The 22,395-nt window shown below is 39.5% G+C and overlaps 1 protein-coding gene across 5 annotated transcripts in view; it reads left to right on the top strand.

Moving 5' to 3' along the window:
- The window catches only part of CPNE4 (copine 4), a 746,304-nt gene that overhangs the window by 566,580 nt on the left and 157,329 nt on the right, over positions 1 to 22,395 (top strand). For all 5 annotated transcript variants that reach the window (XM_055110462.1, XM_055110464.1, XM_055110463.3 and 2 more), the window contains 2 exons: positions 14,506 to 14,577; positions 17,887 to 17,961. In XM_055110462.1, coding sequence (XP_054966437.1) covers positions 14,506 to 14,577; positions 17,887 to 17,961 — 147 coding nt within the window. The remainder of the gene's footprint in view (positions 1 to 14,505; positions 14,578 to 17,886; positions 17,962 to 22,395) is intronic.

Raw genomic sequence — 22,395 nt, 5'->3', positions numbered from 1 at the left:
TTGAAGAGGACATAGAAAACATCTGGTGAACAGAAAAAAGTTGCTTTATAAAGTTTACGCTACAAAAAGGCCAATGTACACAGCTTTCAGTTTATGCTCTTGGTAAAGATTTTGAGTGCCAAAGTTTTTTCTCCCATTCATTAAATGCAGTTAAATGGACTTATTATCCATTGGTTTCCTTCCTGACATAAGTGAATGTTAGGATTATGTCAGCCACAGTGGTCCCTGAAAGAGTGGGCAGACCACAAGCTATTGATCAATGGGTATTAGGTTTAGTGTCGGGATGAGCCAGGTTGCTGAACACTGGGTGTTATGATGATGCTGAGGGTGCTACCCAAACTCAATGTAAGGCCCACAGCAAGATTCCACAGGTTAGCATTTTGTTGCATACTATCTAATATCCTCATGGTATAAAATTGATGACCCAGGGAAGTCAAATTTACGCATTACAGCAGGGAAGTCATTCTCCTTCTGCTTCTCACATGCAAAGCTTGCCCTTACTTTGCAGAATTACTGCAAGCAGAAGCTACGTGAGTGATGAATGATGTCATAAGTAATGACATCATCTCAGCTCCCCTGGACTAGCTAAGAAATCCTGGGAAGTAGTGCCATTTTTTTTTTTACTGCTGTCTGTTCTGCTCATAGGCAGCTGGGATTTAAGTAGGGTGGTTGTGGGTGAGAAGGCCCCATCTCTACAGGGAGAATATAATTAATTCTTGCTCTTTTTTTCTAACTTCTAAACAGGCAAGGAATCATAACTTTGGATCCTAGAAACATCCCTCTGCTTTCTCTGGAGTCCTCCTTTTATACTTTGAAATCTCCTTTAGTGTCCTGGATTGGAGTCATGAGTCCTATGTCTTGATCTGCCATCAACTCTCTGTATGGCCTTGGGCAGTTTGCTTAACCTCTCTGTGATATGGTGACTTCATCTATAGAACAAAGGTTTTGCATTGATTCATCTCTAAGTTCCTTCCAGTTCTAATAGTCAATGATTCTCATTCATCTCTTTCCTTTTCTTGTTTTTGAAATTCAGCATCTCTCCCCACATTCTCATTTCTTTTCAAGACACTCTCTCCCCCTTCCACTACCCTTTCTCATCTCATCTCATCTCATCTCAGCATGAAGTATTTATCTCATGCAAAGTCATAGATGTCATTCAGTCATAGATGGTATCATTCTACCTACCTGGTAGCCCCCAGGAAAACAACTCTATTTAGTTTCAAAGATAGTTTTAAAAAGATGTATTTAGTGACAATTAACACAGGCCCTTTTCCATATACACTCACATTCATTAGTATGATACTTCTACAAGCTCAATATTGGTGCAGAGAAGGAGGGCAAGAGCTTTGGAGCTGGATGACAATTTGCAAGGACTAGTGTATCAATGCTAAAAAAACAGCTACAGGTGCTTGTCCTGATCCTAATCCTTTAAGCCAGGCTGGTGCAGGGCATCCAGCCCCCAGACCACCCTATCGGTGTGCCCTGGGCCTACGTACTCATCCAGGGAGCCACTTATGCCACCTGGGTTCGCAGGTGGCATAAGGCAGTTTCTCAGGACCTCTCCCACAGCTCCCACTTTTGTTGTTTCCAACCAGCTTTCATTCCAATCCCATTTCCACCAGCTCAGAAGTACTGGCTGTAAATCTAATTTAGATCGCTATCTTCATGGCATTTACACGTACTCTTCCCATCATTCAGCCCTTGTGTTTCCCCTACAAATGCTGCCATGCTGCACCTTCTCGATTATCAGCATCCTGGTTGCTTTAAATAAAAATGCATGTCCTTGTCCTAGCCCTAAAGCATGAAACACTCCAACACCATAAACTGAATTCATAGTATGACAAATGGCCAGTTTGTTGAAGTCTAATAACCAAAAATCCAATTCACGAAATAATATATTAACCCCCAAACCAACTCTCTTCCAATTACTTTTATTTACTAAAAACTAGATGTCTTGAACTATTTATAAAGTTTACTACAATTATTTTAGAAGTTGTGAAGATTTCTGGAATATTTGTTGGTTTAGACTGCTTATAAAATTTAGTTATTGGTTATCATGAATGTTTCTGAATATCAAATGTAGCCATTAAAAAGCTAACCTGTCCCAACAGGGGATTAAAAATATGGTGCTAACTATTAAAGTACCCATTTCTTTACAGGCCAAGAGACTGGGAGGATATATTTTTAAATGTTAACAGTGATGACATCTAGGTTGTGGGATTATAGATGATGTAGGAAATTACATCTGTGCTTTTGTATTTCTAAAAGGAAACTATATCACATCTATGATCAGAAAAATATTACAATAAATGTTAGGCAAAACATCATAATAAGACCCACATGCTGACTTCAAAGAACTCACACTCAAGTGGAGGAGTAAGACACGTAAACATTGTGTAGATTTTTAAACAAATGTGGAAGAACTTTAAAACTTGTAAAGAATTCTAATTTGGGAAATTTACAGGAAATCCTTTTGGGGGAGGTATTTGCTGAAGCTGTGCTTTCTGTGAGGTTTTTGAGAGATCACTTTGCAGATGTTAGTCCCCACCCCTTTGTCCACAGGGAGGAGAGTTGGCTGGGCTAATTTGATTCTGATCTTTTGAAATATTATTTTTGATTACAGAAGAGACCCAGGAGGGCTTGGGGCCACGAACAACAAATAAGTTAAGGAACATCTCTGGAACTGAAAATGAGGTTCTGAGATTCCTCTAAAGTCTAGACTCCTCATTTCAAGCTTTATTTGGGAAAGAGAATAGTTTTACTTTAAATTAACCTAATAAAGTTGAGTGGGAGGAAAACAATAACTGCTTGGTTTACAAAAGCATTCACACGAGTCTTGGTTTCAGATTCACAGACAAAATGAGGCCGGGTATGAATTAATTCGCTTTGTTTTGCATGGAACATGAGCCGTCAAGGGCCCTTCCCATGTGCATGCTCTTGGGCCTAATCTCCAGGTAAGCCCGGGGTGGGCTGATTACTCGTGCTTCCCTCACTCTTCTTCAGCATCTGCTCATCAGGATGTTCAGGCCAGCACACGTTTTCAAGCCAGTTATCAGAAACAAAGGAAAACATATCCCCCAAACTTCTCTCTCCCCACTGAGATTCAAACCAGTAAAACTGGTATTACAGTAAATGTGCTGACAGGGCACCAGTCAGTAAGACCGAATCAGAAAAGCTTAAAATTGAGAAGACAAAAGCAGTGCTGAGTTTAGCCAACCAGAGCAGGCATCTCTGTGCTGCTCTCTGGTGCTCCTGGACAATGCTTAAATACTCTTTAAGGGGGAATTCACTTTTACATATCAGGTATTGTGAGAATGATAGGGTAACCTATGACTCAGTTTGCCCCTGCCTCTCCGGTTTACACTTACTATCATGGCTTAATTATTAACACTGTCCCCTCTCACTTTCAAAAGTGTCCCAATTTGGACAATATATTTTACGACCACTTGATGATAATAAATCATTTTCATAGCTAGTATTTAGTAAGAGCTGATCACATGCCAGGCAATCATGAGCTTGGTGCTATCAACGCTATCATCATCATTACTATCATCACTAGGCCAAGATGACATGCCTCCTGAAGTGGCAAAGGAAGGGCTTAATACCTAACATTTGGATTCAGTCAGAGTGCTAAACTACTTTCCCCTTACCTTTAAGCTACATTACCTCTGAGCTTTTGTTTTATAAACTTAATGAGAAAAAGATTCTTGTCCCTTTATGAATGCCCCAGGTCTTCCCACTGACTTCCTCCTTGGTTGTCAATCGAAGGGAAGAAACTGATTTTCAGGGGGTCTTGTTATATCTCAGATATTATGTTATGTGAAGCCCCGCTTGATAAATTATGAATTAGGCTCTGGGAGCTCAACTAATTCACCAAAGAGTACACTGACAGTAAGTTGCAGAGCGAAATTTCAAACCTAAGTTGTTCTGATTTCGATACCTGCCTTCTCATTATACTACCTTGCCTACTAAGCCGCTTTCAATTTCTACAAGCCTGTGTAAATTTGAAAAGGTAGAGTAGCAATTCTTCCCAAACGCTGTCGCTGTAAAACTGCCCACAGAGTGAGGATAAAAGTGTCCTTCCTCACAAGTTGAGAAATTGACTCCTATATCTAAAAAGTGTCTTTTCCCCAGCTCAGGCAGACCTGTAACATCTATCTGCAAATGGACACTCCACCAAAATACTCTTGGACCAAAAGTTCTAAGAAATGTATAGCAGTTAGACCCCATCTTTCCCTTGACATGGATCTATTGTTTATATGGCAGTTAAGGGTAACAATAATCTGAAAATAACTGATATGTATTCAATGAATAATGCATCTATCTAATGCTCTCAATAATAATCAAAAGCTAATATACATGTACTCACTTATTCAAACAAATATATACGGATTCTTTATCCACTTATTGGAACTTACTATGTGCCAGACACTCTTGTAGGCACTGAAGATTCAGTTGTGAACAAAGGAGGCAAAGCCCTGCCTCATGGAGCTTACCTATTCCTACATGATACAATAACAGATAATAATGATCTCATGAAAGAAAGCACACATGGGATAAGAAATAGAGGGTGGCGGGAAGGGAGTGGGTGCTAATTAGGTAGGAATGTCAGGAAGTCAGAAGAAAATGTAAAAGTGTGGGCATGAGCCATGTAAAGACATCCAGAAAAGTGTTCCAGGCAGAGGGAAGAGCAAGAGTTCTTATATTCTGCCAGACCCTATGCTGAAAGCTTCGTACCAATTATCTCATTTAATCCTCACAAACCCCCTGAGGGTAAGTGTCATTATTTCTTCATTTTGCTGCTAAGCATTTGAACCTTGAAGTAACTTGCTTAGGAGCACACGATTTTCTAATGAGGGAGGCATGAGTTAAACTCAGCCTTCTGGCTCTGAGATAACATCCCCACCTCAACTACTAAACAGTTCCATGCCTTGGTCAGTCTGCAACAACCTCTTTGCCAGCACTTTTAACACAAGATTTAGAGAATGGCTGATTGCTGAGAAACAACATCTGCAAAGCCTGCATCACCAATGGATCCACAGGGATAGGATATTTAAATGATTGGGTCCCCAGGTTCACCAGATACGGCACTCTAACAACTGCTGGGATCTCTTGCTGCTATGACTCTCCTTCAGCTCTGTTAGAGGCTGTGGGACCAGCATCCCAGGCTCTTCCTCCGGACACCCAAGAAATTCTCCCACATGACGTCAGTTTAAGCCAAGCAAGAATTTTCCATCCCTCCATTGCATTATTTGTAGGAAATGGCTTTATTGTTTTTCTGTATGCAAAGATAATATAGGCTCATTGCAAAAACTATTTAGAAATAGAAAAAATAAAATCACCACCATTGAGAGATAACTAATAAAAAGCCTACCATTAAGAGATAACTACTAAACATCCTGATATCAGAATTCATGTAATGTTTCCACTTACCGTGGACATTAAGGCTGTTTCCAGTTTTTTAGAATTACAACATTTTTATGAGTATTATGTTATATGTGTGTGTGTATATATATATATATATATATATATATATATATCTTTATGCCCTCAGACACTGATTTTTTTTAGAATGAATTAGTAACAGTGTATTATTTGAGCATTCATTTTAAGGTCCTTGCTATAAACTGCCAAATATCCCCAAAGAAAAACTGTAGCAACTTACACTGCCCCTTTCAGTGCACAAAGGTGCCTTTTTTCCTGCATCCTCAGTAACACCTCCAACTTTTCACTTACTTTCTTTTGAAGCTTCTATCACCACAAAAACAAGGATACAGCCTCTGTCCTAGTTGAATGTCCCCCCACAGAGCCTTCACCATCCCCAGCCTGAGCAGAGAAGACACAGAGGAGAGTGTGTCATCCCTCAGCTCCCCCTTGGCCTTGGGGACTGGTCCCATCAGAGGGTTTATTCAGAGGCTGAGGGTACAGTGAAGACAGGAGACATCACTGTGGTTCTCAGCTTGGAAGACTGCCTCACTCTCACACCCTTTTCTTTCTTTATATATTCCTCCATCAGCTCCTGCCCTTCCATTTATCATCTATACTTGGAGACTCTTAGCTCAGGACTCTTCTTTGAGCCCAGACTCATGTATTCAGCATTCTCTAGATATTAATTCCACTTGTATGACTCACAGACATCTCAAACTCAGCAGCCCAAAACCAAGCTCTTCATCTCCTCTTGCCCTCTCCACACCCCTTGCCATCTTCCCCTTCCTCTAATGTGTCCTACTCACTCAGTAGCTCCTTCTTCTTCCCAGGAGCCAGAGGTCCAGACCCTAGGAGCTTTTCCTCATGGCTCTCATTCACTCTCTATCCCACAGCCCGTCAATCAGTCATGAAGGCCCATCAATTCAGTGTCTCAAATATCTCTACTATCCACCACTTTTCACCCCTTCCACAGCCAGGACCCCAGTCTAAGCCAATAGGTGACTATAATTATCTCTACGGGGGGATTTATTGAATGGGAGAGAAAAGAAGAGGAAAATAGCATTTCCCAAACATTTGTATATGCCTGATGCTGGGATCTTGTTAATGCTCATTAGATATACAATAAACCCATGGAGTAGAAAATAGTACCATTTCACAGATGAGGAAACTGAGGCTCAGAGAGGTTAATCTGCCCAGGGTTCCATACCAGGGAGACGATTTGGAGCCTTATGTGTGATGCTTGCTCTACCATTCTATAGCAAGAGTGAAGCTAGGGGGCTGGTTCAGTGGCCCTTGTAGTGGTTTGAGTAAGAGGGAACTCTCCTCAATGGTAAGTTCATTGAGGATAAAGAGTGAGTGTGAATTTCTTTGTGTATCTCGTAAGGTTTAGCTCAGGGCCTGATCAAGTCCTGCCTCTGTCATTTATCAGTGACAGGAGAGTTTAGCAGTTAAGGGAATGAACTCTGGAACTGGACTGTCTGGATTCAAACCCCAGCTCTGCTAATTACTGGCTATGGAACCTTGAGCAAGTTACTCAGCTCTCTGTAGTGGGCTAAACAGTGGCCCCAAAAATATATGTCCATACCCTGAGTCCTAAATCCTGTGAATATGAATTTATTTGAAAGAGCCTTTGCAGATCTAATTAAGTAAACGATCTCAAGACGAGACGGTCATCCTGGATTAACCAGGTGGGCCCCAATTCTAGCGACACAGAGGAGAGACAGAAGAGAAAAGGACCACGTGAAGAAGGAGGTAGAGTGAGGCAGCCACAAGCTGAGGAGCTGCAACAGCCACAAGATGCTAGAAGAGACAAGAAGCAGAATCTCCCCTAAAGCCTCTGGAGAGAGTGTGGCTCTGCCAATACCTTGATTTCAAACTTTTTCCCTCCAGAGCCGTGAGCACATTTCTGTTGTTTTAAACCACAGAGTTTATGGTCATTTGTTATGGAGGCCCTAGCAAGTGAATATATTTGGTCAATGAAAAGAGTCAAACTATGTAAAATATTTGAAGGGATTTATTCTGAGCCAAATATGAGTGACCAATGGCCCACCATACATCCTTCAGGAAAACCTGAGAACGTGAGCCCAAGGTGGTCAGGCTACAACATTTTAGGGAGAGATAAGACATTAATCAATACATGTAAGATATACATCGGTTCAGTCTGGAAAGGCGAGACAACTAGAAGTGGGGTGGGGGGCATCTCTGGATCATAGATAGATTCAAAAATTTTCTGGTTGGCAATAGGTTGAAACAGTTAAGTTATTGTCTAAAGACTTGGAATCAATAGAAAAGAATGCCTGGATTAAGATACGGGGTTGGTGAAACCAAGATTTTATCATGCAGATGAAGCATCCAGGCAGCAGGCATCAAAGAAAAGATGGCAAATGTTTCTTATCAGACTTGAAGAGTCTTAAAGTCTATGTTGATGTTAATGCTGGTCAGCTGGGCCTGAATCCCAAAAGGGAGGAGGGTATAATGAGGCATGTCTGACTCCCCCTTCCTATCATAGCCTAAACTAGTTTTCTTAGGTTAACTTTGGAATGCCCTTGGCCAAGAGGAGGAATCCATTCAGATGGTCAGGGGGCTTAGAATTTTAATTTCGGTTTACAATTCTGTATACCTCAATTTTCTCATTCATACGTAAGCTTATAATACTTACCTTGCAGAGCTGTCATGAGAATTAAGTGAATCAATATACATAAGGCACTTTACAGCGGTAGCTGTCACATAATCGGTGATTTCAAAGTAGTGTTTATTATGACCCTTTAATAGTTATTTTTGAGCCTGTGGTCTTTTTCCCTTGAAAAAGTAATAACAAAAATACTTAGCCTAACTATAGTATCTCAAAGTGGGAGTTTGCCTCTTTCACTTAAAAACGGTCAAAGAATTCCTTCAAGCATCTTCTGTCCTATGAACTGCTAACATTCAGGTGTCAAGCCTCACTGAAGACAACTCACAACCCACAAAAGGCAGTGATTGAAAAGATACCACGTGCCCTTGACCCGACAAAATGCTCTGGCCAGGACATTAGGTGCTAGGGGATGTGGGTCCTTTTCTCTTTCTCCTGGCTGCCACCTGGTGTGGCTGGGGGAGGGAGATGAGAAGTGGAGGTGGGGGTGAAGTGTGGGGCAGATGGCCTCTGACTAATAACTGAGCTGGGTCATTTGTAATGATGACAAGGCATTACCCAAGAGATGAGGCAAAGGTGTATAATTAATACACAAGCAGTCCTTAAAACTCTCTCTGAAACCCTCCTTCCATTCCTTCCCTTGCTAATGAAGTCAGAGACAGGGTAAAAGCCTGTAATTACACTTGAAGTAATTAGAACGCTGTGAAATGGAAAGCTTAAGACAGGAAGCCCAAACTAATGGAATACCTATTGCTCTTGTTATTCTGACTCATCCTTCCTAGGATGGTGCTTTTGTAGGTCTCCACTGGGGAGCTGAAGACTGTACTGAATTTGCATAAAATGTAGACACACATGCACATCACCCTTTCCTTCCCCAGAGTGGCCAAGAAAGTGTCAGCATTGTGCCTTCCTCAGTTTCTACAACTTTTACCTATTAATGAAAGACCAAATCAGCAGAACAGATTAATTTAAAAGCCCTTCCAAAGATAATTTTTAAAAATCTGAGCATTTTATATTTAAACTGTTTTTTTACATGCAATTCTCCCTTTCTAGCTCAGTGCTTCTCAACATCAATGTGCCTGTAGAGCACCTGAGGGTCTCCTTCAAATGCAGATTTGGATTCAGTGGGTCTGGGGTGGGGCTGAGATTCTGCATTTCTAACAAGCTCCCCAGACTTGCTGCTGCTGTTGGATGGGGGAGTGGTACACAATGTGAGTAGCAAGGATAAAGTCCTTGGTCCCACAAGTGACTTCACTTTCCTCCACAGCAATGATTCCAAACTTCTCATGTAGAGCTTGAAAAATGAATAAAAATTTTCGATTGAAGGGAGAGAAGAGAAAGTGAGGAGGAAGAGTGGAGGAAGAAGGGAAAAGTGGGTGGGAAGGTAGGAAGGGAGGGAGAGAAGGAGGGAGGGAGAGAGAGAATGTGTGTGAGTTCGTGTATGTGCGTGATCAGGTGTCTCTTCTTATAAGGACACCAGTCCGATCAGATTGGGGCCCTACCCTTATGACCTCATTTGACCTTAATTATCTCCTTAAAGGTTTTATCTCCAAATACAGTGACTCTGGGGGTTACAGCTTCAATATGGGATACACAATTTAATCCATAACACTAAGTGACCTTAGATGAACTCCTTAATTTTTCTAAGACTTGATTCCTTCATCCCAATTGCTTGGAGACAAGAAAGAGTTAAATCATTAAATGACAAGAAATGATCATTAAATGAAGTTTCATAAATTATCATTAAATGACAAGAAATGATTCATCTAATTAGCATTAAGTGTTCCCCATATCATCTGTCACAGAATAAGTGTCTTGGTTGTGTTCCTCCACACACAGTCAAGCATTAGAGGGTAAGTAGATTATTTGTGAGGTGAAGGAAACAGCAGGAGAGAAAAAAGAGAAGTGAGATAGCAAAGAGAAAACAGCCAATAAAATGAAGGGTGCATTAGTTAACAAATCACCACCAAGAGAAACTGGAGCTTCATTTCACTGGGACAAGTCAGGCACCCATATTGAACAAACACCCAGTGTCAGCCCTCACTACTGAGTCAAAAGAGCCAAGATATTTATGTACCAAAGACCATCAGTCACTGGTTGAGATCTGCTTCCAAGGGATGCCTACCTCCCCACTTCCATCTTGCTGTGCTTGTGGATGGTAGCCATGGATACCAGAGGAAACTTTCAGGCAAAGAGATGCCTGAATTGGCTGTTGGAAGCCCTACCAGCTCTGCAAGCGGGAGGCCTGGGAAGTTCTGGGCAGGTTTTCCTTGCCTGCTACAGTGAGAGACCAGGAAACCTTAGTTCTCTGTAGTGGTTGGTCCTAGTAATTGTACTAGGAGTTTCCAAAACACTAGAGAGACCCCTGTACCAAAGAATTCTAGGGCCAAACAAGTGTAAGGAATGCTTGTTTCATGGGATTCACAACTAAAGCTCTGTTGAAGTCCTGTAGTTGAAATGTTAAACTGTATAATCCTATAAATTCCAAACTTATTTACACAAACACTTTTTCAAATAATATGTATTTACCTTTTAAGGAATAAAAGTTCTATAATGCATGTTTTGGGGCCATCAAATTAAAGCTAGCAGAGATTTCACTACATTGTAAGATGTTTTTAATCTGTTTCTACTCACCATTGTAGCCTATGAACAGTAACTGGTACCTAGAAAGTATTCAATAAATATTTGTTATTGTAACTGTTTTAAAGAATATCAAAAAATATTTCTGAAAATATTTTCAATAAAAACAGCCTCATGAAAAATGACTCTCTAGTTCCCAAAATGACTGTTTTGAAAGACTTCGGAATAAAGTTCAGCTGAATATAAACTTGTTGAAATACTGAGCAGTTTATTCTCCTTGCTTTGTTCCCACTTAATGAAACAGTGCATTTTTCTAAAATTGAAGACCCATGCTGTTAGAAGCCATTGTCCACTTTACTAGAGAAGAACCACTTCTCCCCAGATCCGTGGGTGGATGCAGATAAGAGGGCTAATGGTACTAAGGCCTCTGTGGTCCAACCTTGCTAAAAAGAGTATTTCAACTTCTATTTCCTCCCTCTACACTTCACCCTTTTGTTGAATACTAAGGTTTGCAGCTGTAACCCCATCATAGGGTATAAAGAATCAAATTAAGGAACTTCTGATAAATGCATCCCTTTTAACCTTGATGTCAGGCACAATTTGCTATTTGTTGGCCTCAAATGTCAGCTGAAGCCAGGGTGAGAGTCCTTGTGACTCTGACTTTCTCATCTTCTGTCAAGACCTAAAGCATTTTTGAGCTGGGTGCAGTTGCTACAGCTGCAACAAAGTATACATGATAACTGGGATTTGCAACAAATAGGCTTTTCTCTACAGATCACTGCTCCAATTGGGCTTCTTTGCTATTTTTGCCCAGCTGTCCTGAGAATAGCAACATCAATGGCAACTCATTTCTTGTCCATCATTATTACAATGAAAAATTCGAAAACCTGATTATTACTCATTCCTTGGAGCTGAGATGGAAACCTCGAGGCTGTAAAACACCATTTGTATACCCAAATGCCCATTTCCTAAGAAGGGATATTTCCTGGGAAATTGCTTATCTTCCTAGCATTTGCAAAAGGCAAAAGCTGGCATGTAGTAGCATTTTCTTCATTCCCTGCAAATGGAACATTGGTATTTCTAGATAAGTTAAGAATGAGGAGAGAGAACTATGGCCATCCAGGTTCTCCTGGGATTAGTCTCCTTTACTCTTCCTTGAATAAAGATAATGTGAATCTTGTAAGACACTGTCTGTAAAAAATGGTCTACCCACACCTGCTAATGCAATGAGTGGGCTATTATAGGGCCGAGAGGGTTGTTGGGGTCTCCTGACATCAGAGGAGTAGGTGACCAATGTGGATGAAACACAATGACAATGGACATTAGTATTTCTGAGACCAGATTTGTTTGGGAAATGGGATACGTTGCCTTTCTTTAGTCAGATGTTGACATGGCTACTGCTTACAGATGACCCTTGTTTTGTCATTTACTCATGCGTCTTCCCCACTTCCCTTGCTGGAAAAAACCTGCAGAGAAACTGTAAGCTCCATGAGGTTAGACATTGCATCAGATTTTACTTACCACTCTATTCTTAGTGCCTACCACCAAGTCTAGCATACAGTGGGGGCCAAATAAATATTTGTAGAATGAATAAAGCATCTGTAACATAATATGTACTCCTTAAGTGAGAGTTTCCATTGCTACATTGCTATCATTGTTGTCATCATCATCACAATCATGATCATGATCATCGTCATCATTACCAGGTGATTTTTTTACAGAAATATTTTCAGATTATGGCAGACTGAACATCAAGATCTTTAAATCTGCTTGTCCGAGGGAAGTTCTCTGGACTTCTTGCATTTGGCACTAGTAGAGACTTGGTATTTTCATTGCTGTAACACAGAGACAAAAATAAATGAAAATTTCAAAGAATGAGTTTACCTCCTGGCCTTTCATGGTGATCTCCTTTCCTGTCTTTCTGTGAATAATATGTGTATGGTATCATTGCTCTCTGCTAATAAAAAATTACTTCAAAACTTAAAAAAATTACTTCAAAAGCTTAAAAAACCAAACATTTGTTATCTCAGTTGCTGTATGTCAGGAATCAGGGTACGGCTTTTCTGAGTCCTCTTCATATGTTTTTGTCTCTGTGTTACTGCAATGAAAACACCAAGTCTCTACTAGTGCCAGATGCAAGGGTCTCTCATAAAGCTGCAATCAAGGTGCAGTTATCTCAAGGCTCAACTTAGAGGAGAATCTTCTTCCAGGCTTATGCTCCTGGCTGTTAGCCAGAGACTTCAGTTTCTTGCCACATGGTCTGTCTATAGGACTACTCACAATCTGTCAGCTAGCTTCCTCCAGAGCAAAGGCTCTGAGAGAGAGAAAGAATGAGAGATAGTGGTAAGATATAAGATATAAGATAGTGATAAGAGATAAGTCACAGTCATTTTGTAACCTATTCTCAGAAGTGATATCCCATCACTTTTGTATTATTCTATTTTTTAGAAGCAAGTCGCTGGGTCCATCCCACACTTGAGGGGAGAATATTACACAATAGCATGAATATTATGAAGATAGGATCATTGTGGACCATGTTAAATAGAAGCTTCCAGCCACAATGGATGATGTTGTTCCCTCTAAGCATGAGTATAGCTTCAACTTGGTTCTTTTTTTTTTTTTTAATTGTACTTTAAGTTCTATGGTACATGTGCACAACATGCAGGTTGGTTACATATGTATACATGTGCCATGTTGATGTGCTGCACCCATTAACTCATCATTTACATTAGGTGTATCTCCTAATGCTATCCCTCCTCCCTCCCCCCACCCCACAACAGGCCCCGGTGTGTGATGTTCCCCTTCCTGTGTCCAAGTGTTCTCATTGTTTAATTCCCACCTATGAGCGAGAACATGCAGTGTTTGGTTTTTTGTCCTTGCGATAGTTTGCTGAGAATCATGGTTTCCAGCTTCATCCATGTCCCTACAAAGGACATGAACTCCTCCTTTTTTATGGCTGCATAGTATTCCATGGTGTATATGTGCCACATTTTCTTAATCCAGTCTATCATTGATGGACATTTGGGTTGGTTCCAAGTCTTTGCTATTGTGAATAGTGCCACAATAAACATACATGTGCATGTGTCTTTAGAGCAGCATGATTTATAATCCTTTGGGTATGTACCCAGTAATGGGATGGCTGGGTCAAATGGGATTTCTAGTTCTAGATCTTTTAGCTCTTTTCTCCTTTGAGAATCATGGGTTGCCAACCAACCATGGCTTCAATGCCTTGTCAAACTTCTCTTTCAAAAAAGGAAGAAAGAGGAAAAAGAGAATGGGGCAAGTTCTGCTAGGAATAGCTTTCAATATGATGATGATTTTAGTTGTCATTGCACAGGTGCATTGGCATTGAATCATGAAGAGAACCCCAATTACTTCTATTGACTTGTCTGAGCATCAATTTTCTGATGACTTACTTTATGACTTCCTAATGAATATATTAAAAATAGAACTCTAGAAGTTATATTTAGCCCTTTAGTTCCTTTCCCTCCCTGCACCCCATCCCCCACTTTGCCTGGAGGCTTAATGATATATTTGAGATCATTTTGAAACTTTATCTACTTTGTCTTAACATACATGTTTAAAGTTGTCTGTCTAATTTTAATATACATCCTTCATCAACAATTAAGCCACCTCCCAATTGACTGCATTATCTGTAATTCTTCACTCACTAACTGTCTCATATCACACACCATAAGAAGAAAGAGAAAAGGGAATAACCTATATTAGGAGAGGCTCATTGACAAACCCTGAAATATAAATTGACACAAATGTGAATGCAGTTTTGAAAAAAAAGGTTTTAAAGATAGATCTGCAGTTAAATGACTAGTATCTCTACCTTTTGTTACCTTTTGTTTCCTTTTTTGCAGATTGTTTCCCAGAGAAAGCTGTCCAAATCCTTGCTGAAGCATGGGAACACAGCAGGGAAATCTTCCATCACGGTAAGCAAGCACTCCCTAAGCAGCTGTCTGCCTGAGTGGAGAGCCTGGGCGGACTGGCCAGCCCAAACCGGACACTTGGGAAGCAGACTTTCTGATATTGGGAGTTGGTGCCACAACTACTGAACTATTGAAATCACTCCCTTATTTTTCTTTCTTTCTCTTTTCTGACAATACAATTTTGATCCTTCTAACTCTAGGAAAAATAAAAAAGGAAAAGCATTTGAAAGTAAGGTTATTTAATTCTAGTAAGCACTTCTGCAATTGCAAGATAGATTTTAGTGGAGGAGAAAGATGTAGTTGTTGAGCACAGTGAGATTACGGAATTGTCTAGCATTTTCACACAATCAAAGCTTCAAAGCTACCTGTCCTTGTCTCTCATTTATTTTGAGAATTAAAATTTTGCTTTGATAGCATTTACTTCAAGGTTTGGTTTGTTGCCTGACAAACAAAGAGCTCAGCATTTAACACTCCTCTTTGATATAATAGTTTGGAGGTTTACTGTGTGATTCAGTAGCCACTAGCCACATGTGATTATTTAAATTTTAATAAAACTATTTAAAATTAAAGTAAATATTCAGTTCCTTAATCACACTGGCCACATATCCAGTGCTCAATAGTTACAAGTGGTTAGCAGCTACCATATGGGACAGTGTAGATTATAAAACATTTCTATAATTGCAGAATGTTCTATTGGGTAATGCTAGAAGTATTTCTAAATAAGAGCTTACATTTTTGAATGGAATGCCTGGTATTTGAAAGTTCAACATCTTCTATTAGAGACATTGAAAAAGGTAAAGGATGTTGTCCAACCATTTGGATGTATGGAGTGAAAAAACAAACAAACAAAAAGACAAGCAAAAGAAACAAGGTAGAAAAAACTACAAGGAAATTCTGAATTGCTAGAGAGGCAAATTGCCAGAAAGCGAACTTCTTGAGTTATTTTGAACATTCCTTTTTAACTAGAGAGAAACCAATTTTTTTTTTTTTTTTTTTTTTTTTTTTTTTTTTTTTGAGACAGTGTCTCAGCCTGTCACCCAGACTGGAGTGCAATGGCATGATATCGGCACACTACAACCTCCGCCTCCCGGGTTCAAATGATTCTCCTGCCTCAGCCTCCCAAGTAGCTGGGATTACAGGTGCCCACCACCACACCCAGCTAATTTTTGTATTTTTAGTAGAGATGGAGTTTCACTATGTTGGCCAGGCTGGTCTCCAACTCCTTACCTTGTGATCCGCCCCCCTCGGCTTCCCAAAGTGCTGGGATTACAGGTGTGAGCCACTGCACCCGGCCCTGATTTTTTTTTTTTTTTTTTAAGCACAGGAAAAAATTCAAAAGAGCTGTCAGTGAAAGTTGTGGCCATTCTCACAAGAACTTACCTGAGTTTGTGGCTTGAATATATCAAATGACACTGTCATGTTAAAGCTTTTTCTTGACTGCCATCTTCAGTCATGAATCAAAGTGTTCTTTGAAGACACTGATGGTGCTCTGAAAAGCTATGGACCCACGGGTTCACTCCCAAAGCCCACAAAACCAGTAGATCCAGGTATGAATTTGCTATGGTTCTTTCTCAAAAGAACAAAATCTCATCTTGCCATATTTTCTCTGAGATATCCTGAGATTTTCTTTCTCCACATATCCAAGAAAAGTTTGATATTTTTCTTTTCTTTTTTTTTTTTTTTTTTTTTTTTTTTGAGACGGAGCCTTGCCCAGTCTCCCAGGCTGGAGCGCAGTGGCACAATCTCATCTCACTGCAAGTTCCGCCTCCCAGGTTTACGCCATTCTCCTGCCTCAGCCTCCCGAGTAGCTGGGACTACAGGCGCCCACCACCACACCTGGCTAATTTTTTTGTATTTTTTTAGTACAGATGGGGTTTCGCCATGTTAGCCAGGATGGTCTCGATCTCCTGACCTCGTGATCCGCCCACCTCGCCTCCCAAAGTGCTGGGATTACAGGCGTGAGCCACTGCCCCTGGCCCCATTTAATTTTAAGTATTTAAATGCTCCTCAACTTTGAGTCTTTAGATCAAAACATTGGCTTTAATAGCTTCTAGAAAACACTTGAAAAGGTGCATGAAATTTTCTAGGTCTCTGCAGATGGTGAAAATCATAACTTTCATCAGTTTTCCAAAGGTGTCTGTGACCACAAAATACTTAAGGGTCAGTAATCAAATGAAGTATAAGAGGCATTAAGGTGGTAAGGGACAAAAGAGGACCAAATGAAAAATACAAATATGATAGTTCTTGGGTTATCAACCAGTTCTAGAGTTTTTCCTATATACCTGGACTCACAATCTCTACTCTCAGTTGTTCACACATTTTTGGGTCTATCTGTCTTAAGGTAGCCATCTTAGCTTTAAGATTAAGTGTAAATAATTTAAATTTTCCAAAATATTTGGAATATTACCAGTGACTATTGAAAGTATATGGACCCAACTCATAATGGAATTGTTGAGCTCAGATAGAAAAGAGGTAAAACTGAATTATTAGTATCTTGATATAAGCAATTTGATAAGCGTATCCATGTGCTGTGGCCACAGAATACATGGTAAATCCTAACATTATTTATAAAGGTTTTAACTTATCTGCAACTTGACTGGCTTCTAGATTTTTGTTGCTTTTGTTGTCATTATTTTTCTCCTGACTTTCTCCACCAATTTCTGCTCCAAGGCTTTGTTGAGAGTCACTAACTATTAAGTATTGGAAAATGACCTATTATGAGAAAGTCTTTTAGACAGTAATTTCTTCACTTATACCAAAATCTTTGTCAGGAATGGTCTGTACTTGGGTGTTAGGGCTTAAATCCTTACGTATACCCATATCTTCATCTCAGAAAACCCAGGGACAGTCTTTTGAAAAATAGGAATTAGAAAAATTTGACATAAAAACTAGTTTATTCCAACATTTCTTGTTGGTCTCACTCAAAAAGAAATATTGCTGTTTTTCCTTCTCTGTAATTTACCAAAGGGAGACATTGTAGTTAATTATAGAAATACTATCCAATGCCATGTGACCTTTAAAGAAAGAAGCTCTTCCAAACTGCTCTTCTATTTCTTCCTTCAGCTTGGGTCCCATCTCTTATGTTCTCATGCTCAGTATAAATGGTGTCTAGTTATTTACCATTGTCTATTCCAGGGAGTTCCCTTGAATACCTAGAATTGCTGTGCTGTAGTCACTAGGGTTGTGGAAAAACTCTTTGCCCAACATTTGTCTTTGTTGAGTTTTGAACCAAACAGGAACTAAATTTGCTCATGGGTTCTGGAGCTAAGGAGTTCACCCTCTATTGCAGCTGATGTGTGCTTTTTCCTTTAGGTGATTGCTGAAGAATTATCTGGCAATGACGACTATGTTGAGCTTGCATTCAATGCACGGAAATTGGATGACAAGGTAAAGTGTTTGGCATTAACCTTATTGAAGGAAGTAACAAAGCTAGCACACAGTTTAATCAGATTTCCCCCTGCAACTATTTTTCCCTTTCCACCCACATTATCAAACAGATCCAAAAATTCAGAGAGGTCTACAAAGTAAAGTTTCCCCCACATTAAGGAGCAATTAATGAGAAAGGGAAGGGACTGTAATTAAAACAGGACAATTCTATGACACCAAGACTGTTTCCAAATGCCACCGGTGAGATGTGCACAGGTAAATATGATTTAACCCCATTTCTAGGGACATTCTAAGGGAGAGGAGAAGATGTGAAAGGGAAGAAAAATGACATTTGTTGAGCACCTATGTTTGCCAAGTACAGGTTTAAGAGCTTTTTATGTGGTATCACATTTATTCATTTGTACAACTCCTATTTATCGCGTATTAATAGTCAGCCCATTTATGCATTCACTGGTTCACTCTTTTATTTGTTAATTTGTTCATTCATTCATCATTCATTTTCCAAACCTTTGTTGGGTGCTTGTTATGCATGAGGTGCTGGAAAAAAGGCATATCAAAAATGGACATTCCACTCTCACATCTGCAACCTGGAATTCATCATTGAAGTAAAACATACATCTAAAAAACAAATGATATAGTAATAATATATCCACAATAGAATGTGATAAGTGATATATAATAGTGTGTCCTGGTAAGGCCAACTTATTCTACCTGGGGACATCAGGAAATACTTTATCCTTATAAACTAATTATATTTGGATTTTAAAAGTGTCTCGAATAGATTATATGAAACCATCACAGACTGCTCCATTCTTAACATGAGCATGAACTAGGTGCTGGGAACTGCAGTGTGCATAGATGTCAGTTGGGAGCAAGGTTTTAACTTCACCTTTTCACAACTGTTATGCTCCTTCTCCTTCATCATCTCCCCAAATTTCAGAAAAACTCACAAAACTTCTTTATAGTATCTTCCCTGGTGCTATTATAAGCCACAGGGTCAGTGTATAGCAGTTTTAAGCTACTTGCTTAATGGCTTATAATGGTTTCTCTACACTTAGTAGGCTCTTAAGTACCTCTAGTTTGTCATCTGATTTATGTTATAGTAAAAGGGGGCTTGGAGGTTTGTTGGACCAGTTGGCTTTGAAGTGTTTGAGCAGTTTCCCTTTAGTCAAATGAACACTTGCTCATAGAATTGAAAGAGCCCCCTGCAGCACTTACAATGGTTCTAAATGGCTATTCCCACCATTGGCTGTACTGATTGTCCAGGACCCTGGCCATTGCTGAGCCTGAATGCCCCAGTGCTGGAGACCCCAGTTCCTTCATAATGTGACTGTGTCTTGTCCAGATCCTTAGTAATTCAGAGAACAAATCAGAGGCCTTTGCTCCAGTTTGGACTGGAAGGTAAATGGTCTCAGATGGAAAGAGGGCAAAGTTGTAGAATGGAGGAGTAAAATGATAACATAAAGATCATTTCACACAACCTCTTCAGGAAATGAGGGCTCAGCAAGGTATGATGATTTACCCAAAGACACAACACTACTGCTCTGGTTTTCTATTGCTGCATGGTAAACCATCTATTCTGTGTGGTAAACCATCAAATCTAGCAACCTAAATGAAGAACTATTCCGTTATAGCTAATGATTGTGAGGGTCAGAAATTCAATCAGGGTTCAGTTGGGCAGTTCTGCTGTCTATGATGTTGATGCAAGTCACTCAGTGGTACTCAGCTTGTGGATGAGCTTGTCTGGAGGTTCTACACTAGCTCTACGCACATGCCTGGCACATGAGATGGCTGAATGGCTGGGCTTAGCTGGAACAGTCTACCAGAGTGCCTACCTGGTGGTCCTGGGGTAGTCACACTTCCTTTAGAGTATCTGGCTTCTCCCAGAGAAAGCATTTCAAGAGAACAAGGGAGATGCTCGGTGGCCTTTTCTCACCCCTTCCTGGCCTTGGAAGTCATGCATCATCACTGCTGCTGCATTCTTTTAGTTGCAAGTAAGTCATAAGGCCAGCCCAGATTCTAGGACTCCACATCGTGTTAGGGCAGTGGCAAAATCATATTGGAGAAAAAGCATGTGGACTATGAACTGGCGGTGGTCATGTTTACAAAATGCAAACTGCCACAATATTTTTGTGATAGAAATAGAATAAAATAATATAATTATTTCATGTCACAGCTGGAAAAATAGTTCCCAGATGCTCTCAAGGAGGACCCTTTTCTAGCTTTTAGCATTAAACAATTTTATAACTATCTACATGTTAGCAGTTAAAACTTACTGTATCTAGTTATTGTATGACTAAAAGTCACTATAAAATAAACAATGCTCCTAATTTTTTATTATGTTAATGAATATCATGAAAGTCACTAGTTTCTACATACATTTAAAAATTGAAGTATGAATATGTAGGGAAAAATATGCTATATCCAATTCAGACGGTGGTTGTAGGATGCCTGGATCTCCAGTCCCTTGGCAGTAACTCTGGTAGCCCCCAGGAATCTACATACTTTAGGTAGAAAGCCACTGTCTAATCCAACTGCCTTATTTTATAGATGAAAATTTTAAAGTTCAGAGATGTGGCATGACTTACTGAAAGCCACACAGGCACACACTCACAAAAAAATCAGTGCAAGAGAGGGACTCAAACAGATTGCCTGACAAAATCTAAGTCTTTTGGAGCAGAGAGTTAATGAATAGAAGGTGGTTTGGTCTCAGAATATGGAAGACTTGGAAATGTTTTCATGTATTTCAGGGAAGTAGGAAGCCAGGAAGAGGGGAGGTAAGAGGGGAGGTCAGGCAGCAGTCCTCCAAGTGTGATGCATGGTCCCAATACCTTTGCAGGGGAACCCATGAAGTCAATACTATTTTCATAATAGTGCCAAGACATAATTTTCTTTATTCACTCTCATTCTCTCACACATGTAAAGTGGAGTTTTCCAGAGGCTGCATGATGCCTAATATCACAACAGATGGAATACAGCACAAATATAAGGATTCTGCTGCATTCTATTAAGCTAATCATTAAATTGGTTTGCAAAAATGTAAACTAATACCATTCTTCTCACCATTTTTTAAGTTTGGAAAATATAATTATAATAATTTTTCCATTAAAATACTATTTTTGTTATGATGTAGTAGGTTTATTTTATTATTTTTAAACAATGTAACCAATATTTTAACAATTTAACAGTTTTATAATATGGTAAATATTAATACATACAACAAAACAAAAGCTCTTTGGGATCCCCAATAACTTTTAAGAATGTAAAGGGGTCTTAAGACCAAAAGTTTGAGAACCCCTGTTATAGGGTATATGGGAAAGCACTAAGTACTTTTGCAAACCACAGTGACAGAGAAATGCACCATTCTTTTTGACAGAAACAGTCATTTTTAACTTGTCTTTCAACAGACTAGCAATCATCTCCCCACTCTTCAATGAGAGTGAGTACATAAAATAGCTTAGGTTTGTGATAAATAACTTATTTATCTAATGTTAATGCAATTCACTTAGTAGAGAAAGGGACTTTCTAACTTGTAAAGCACATTTGTTACATTAGCAACTAGTCGGCAATTAATCTAACAAGTAAGTAGAGACAGAAATGTAATAATCACTTTGGAACATTCAAGCTGACAAAGGATTCTTTCTTTTCCCATTCTTGAGAAAGTATTCATATTGGTGCATTGGAACTAATTCCGACACTGGTGGTCTCCACATATGTAATAGTAATCATTATAGACTGCATTTTCAGTGTTCCCATGATGCTAGTTTGATGGGGTGCAATATAAGTAAACAAATCTGTCTCTAAAGTAGAGGTTGGCAAACTTTTTAAAAAAGGGCTAGTTGATAAATATTTTAGGTTTTGCAGGACACCTGATCTCTGTCCCCACTGCTCAGCTCTGCCTTTGAAGCATGAAAACAGCCATAGACAATACAAAAATGAATGAGTGTGGCAGTGTTCCAATAAAACTTTATTCACAAAAACAAACAGTGAGCCAGATTTGGCTCATGTGCCATAGTTTGCTGACCCCTACTCTAAAACAATGTAAAATCTCTACCTGCTGTGATGTGATTTTACTGTGTTTAAGTATGCCTGCTTGAAACTGTAATCTGGTCTGCATTAATGATAGAAAATTATAATTATTGAGCATCTATTGTGTGCCAAGTATCAGGTGTCTAACCTACATTATCCCCAAAACTCATAAGCATATTCCCAGAAGTTAGTATCTTTATTTCCATTTTACAGATAAAGCATACTCAGATCAGACATTTCCCAGAGTCACAAAATTAATAAGCTATACAGACTGGATATGCCTGCATCTTTCAGATAATTTCTTCTAGGTCCAATATTCCATTTTCAAGATCACCGTCATGGGTATGAACTGCTTCCTAATTGCTTATCACCCTCTTACTTAGCTAAATTTCTTTTATATTGAAC

The sequence above is a fragment of the Pan paniscus genome, chromosome 2, assembly GCF_029289425.2.
Source record: "Pan paniscus chromosome 2, NHGRI_mPanPan1-v2.0_pri, whole genome shotgun sequence".
Classification (NCBI taxonomy): domain Eukaryota; kingdom Metazoa; phylum Chordata; class Mammalia; order Primates; family Hominidae; genus Pan; species Pan paniscus.
The sequence above is the reverse complement of the archived record's forward strand: the minus strand, read 5'-3'. Positions and strand labels throughout refer to the sequence as shown.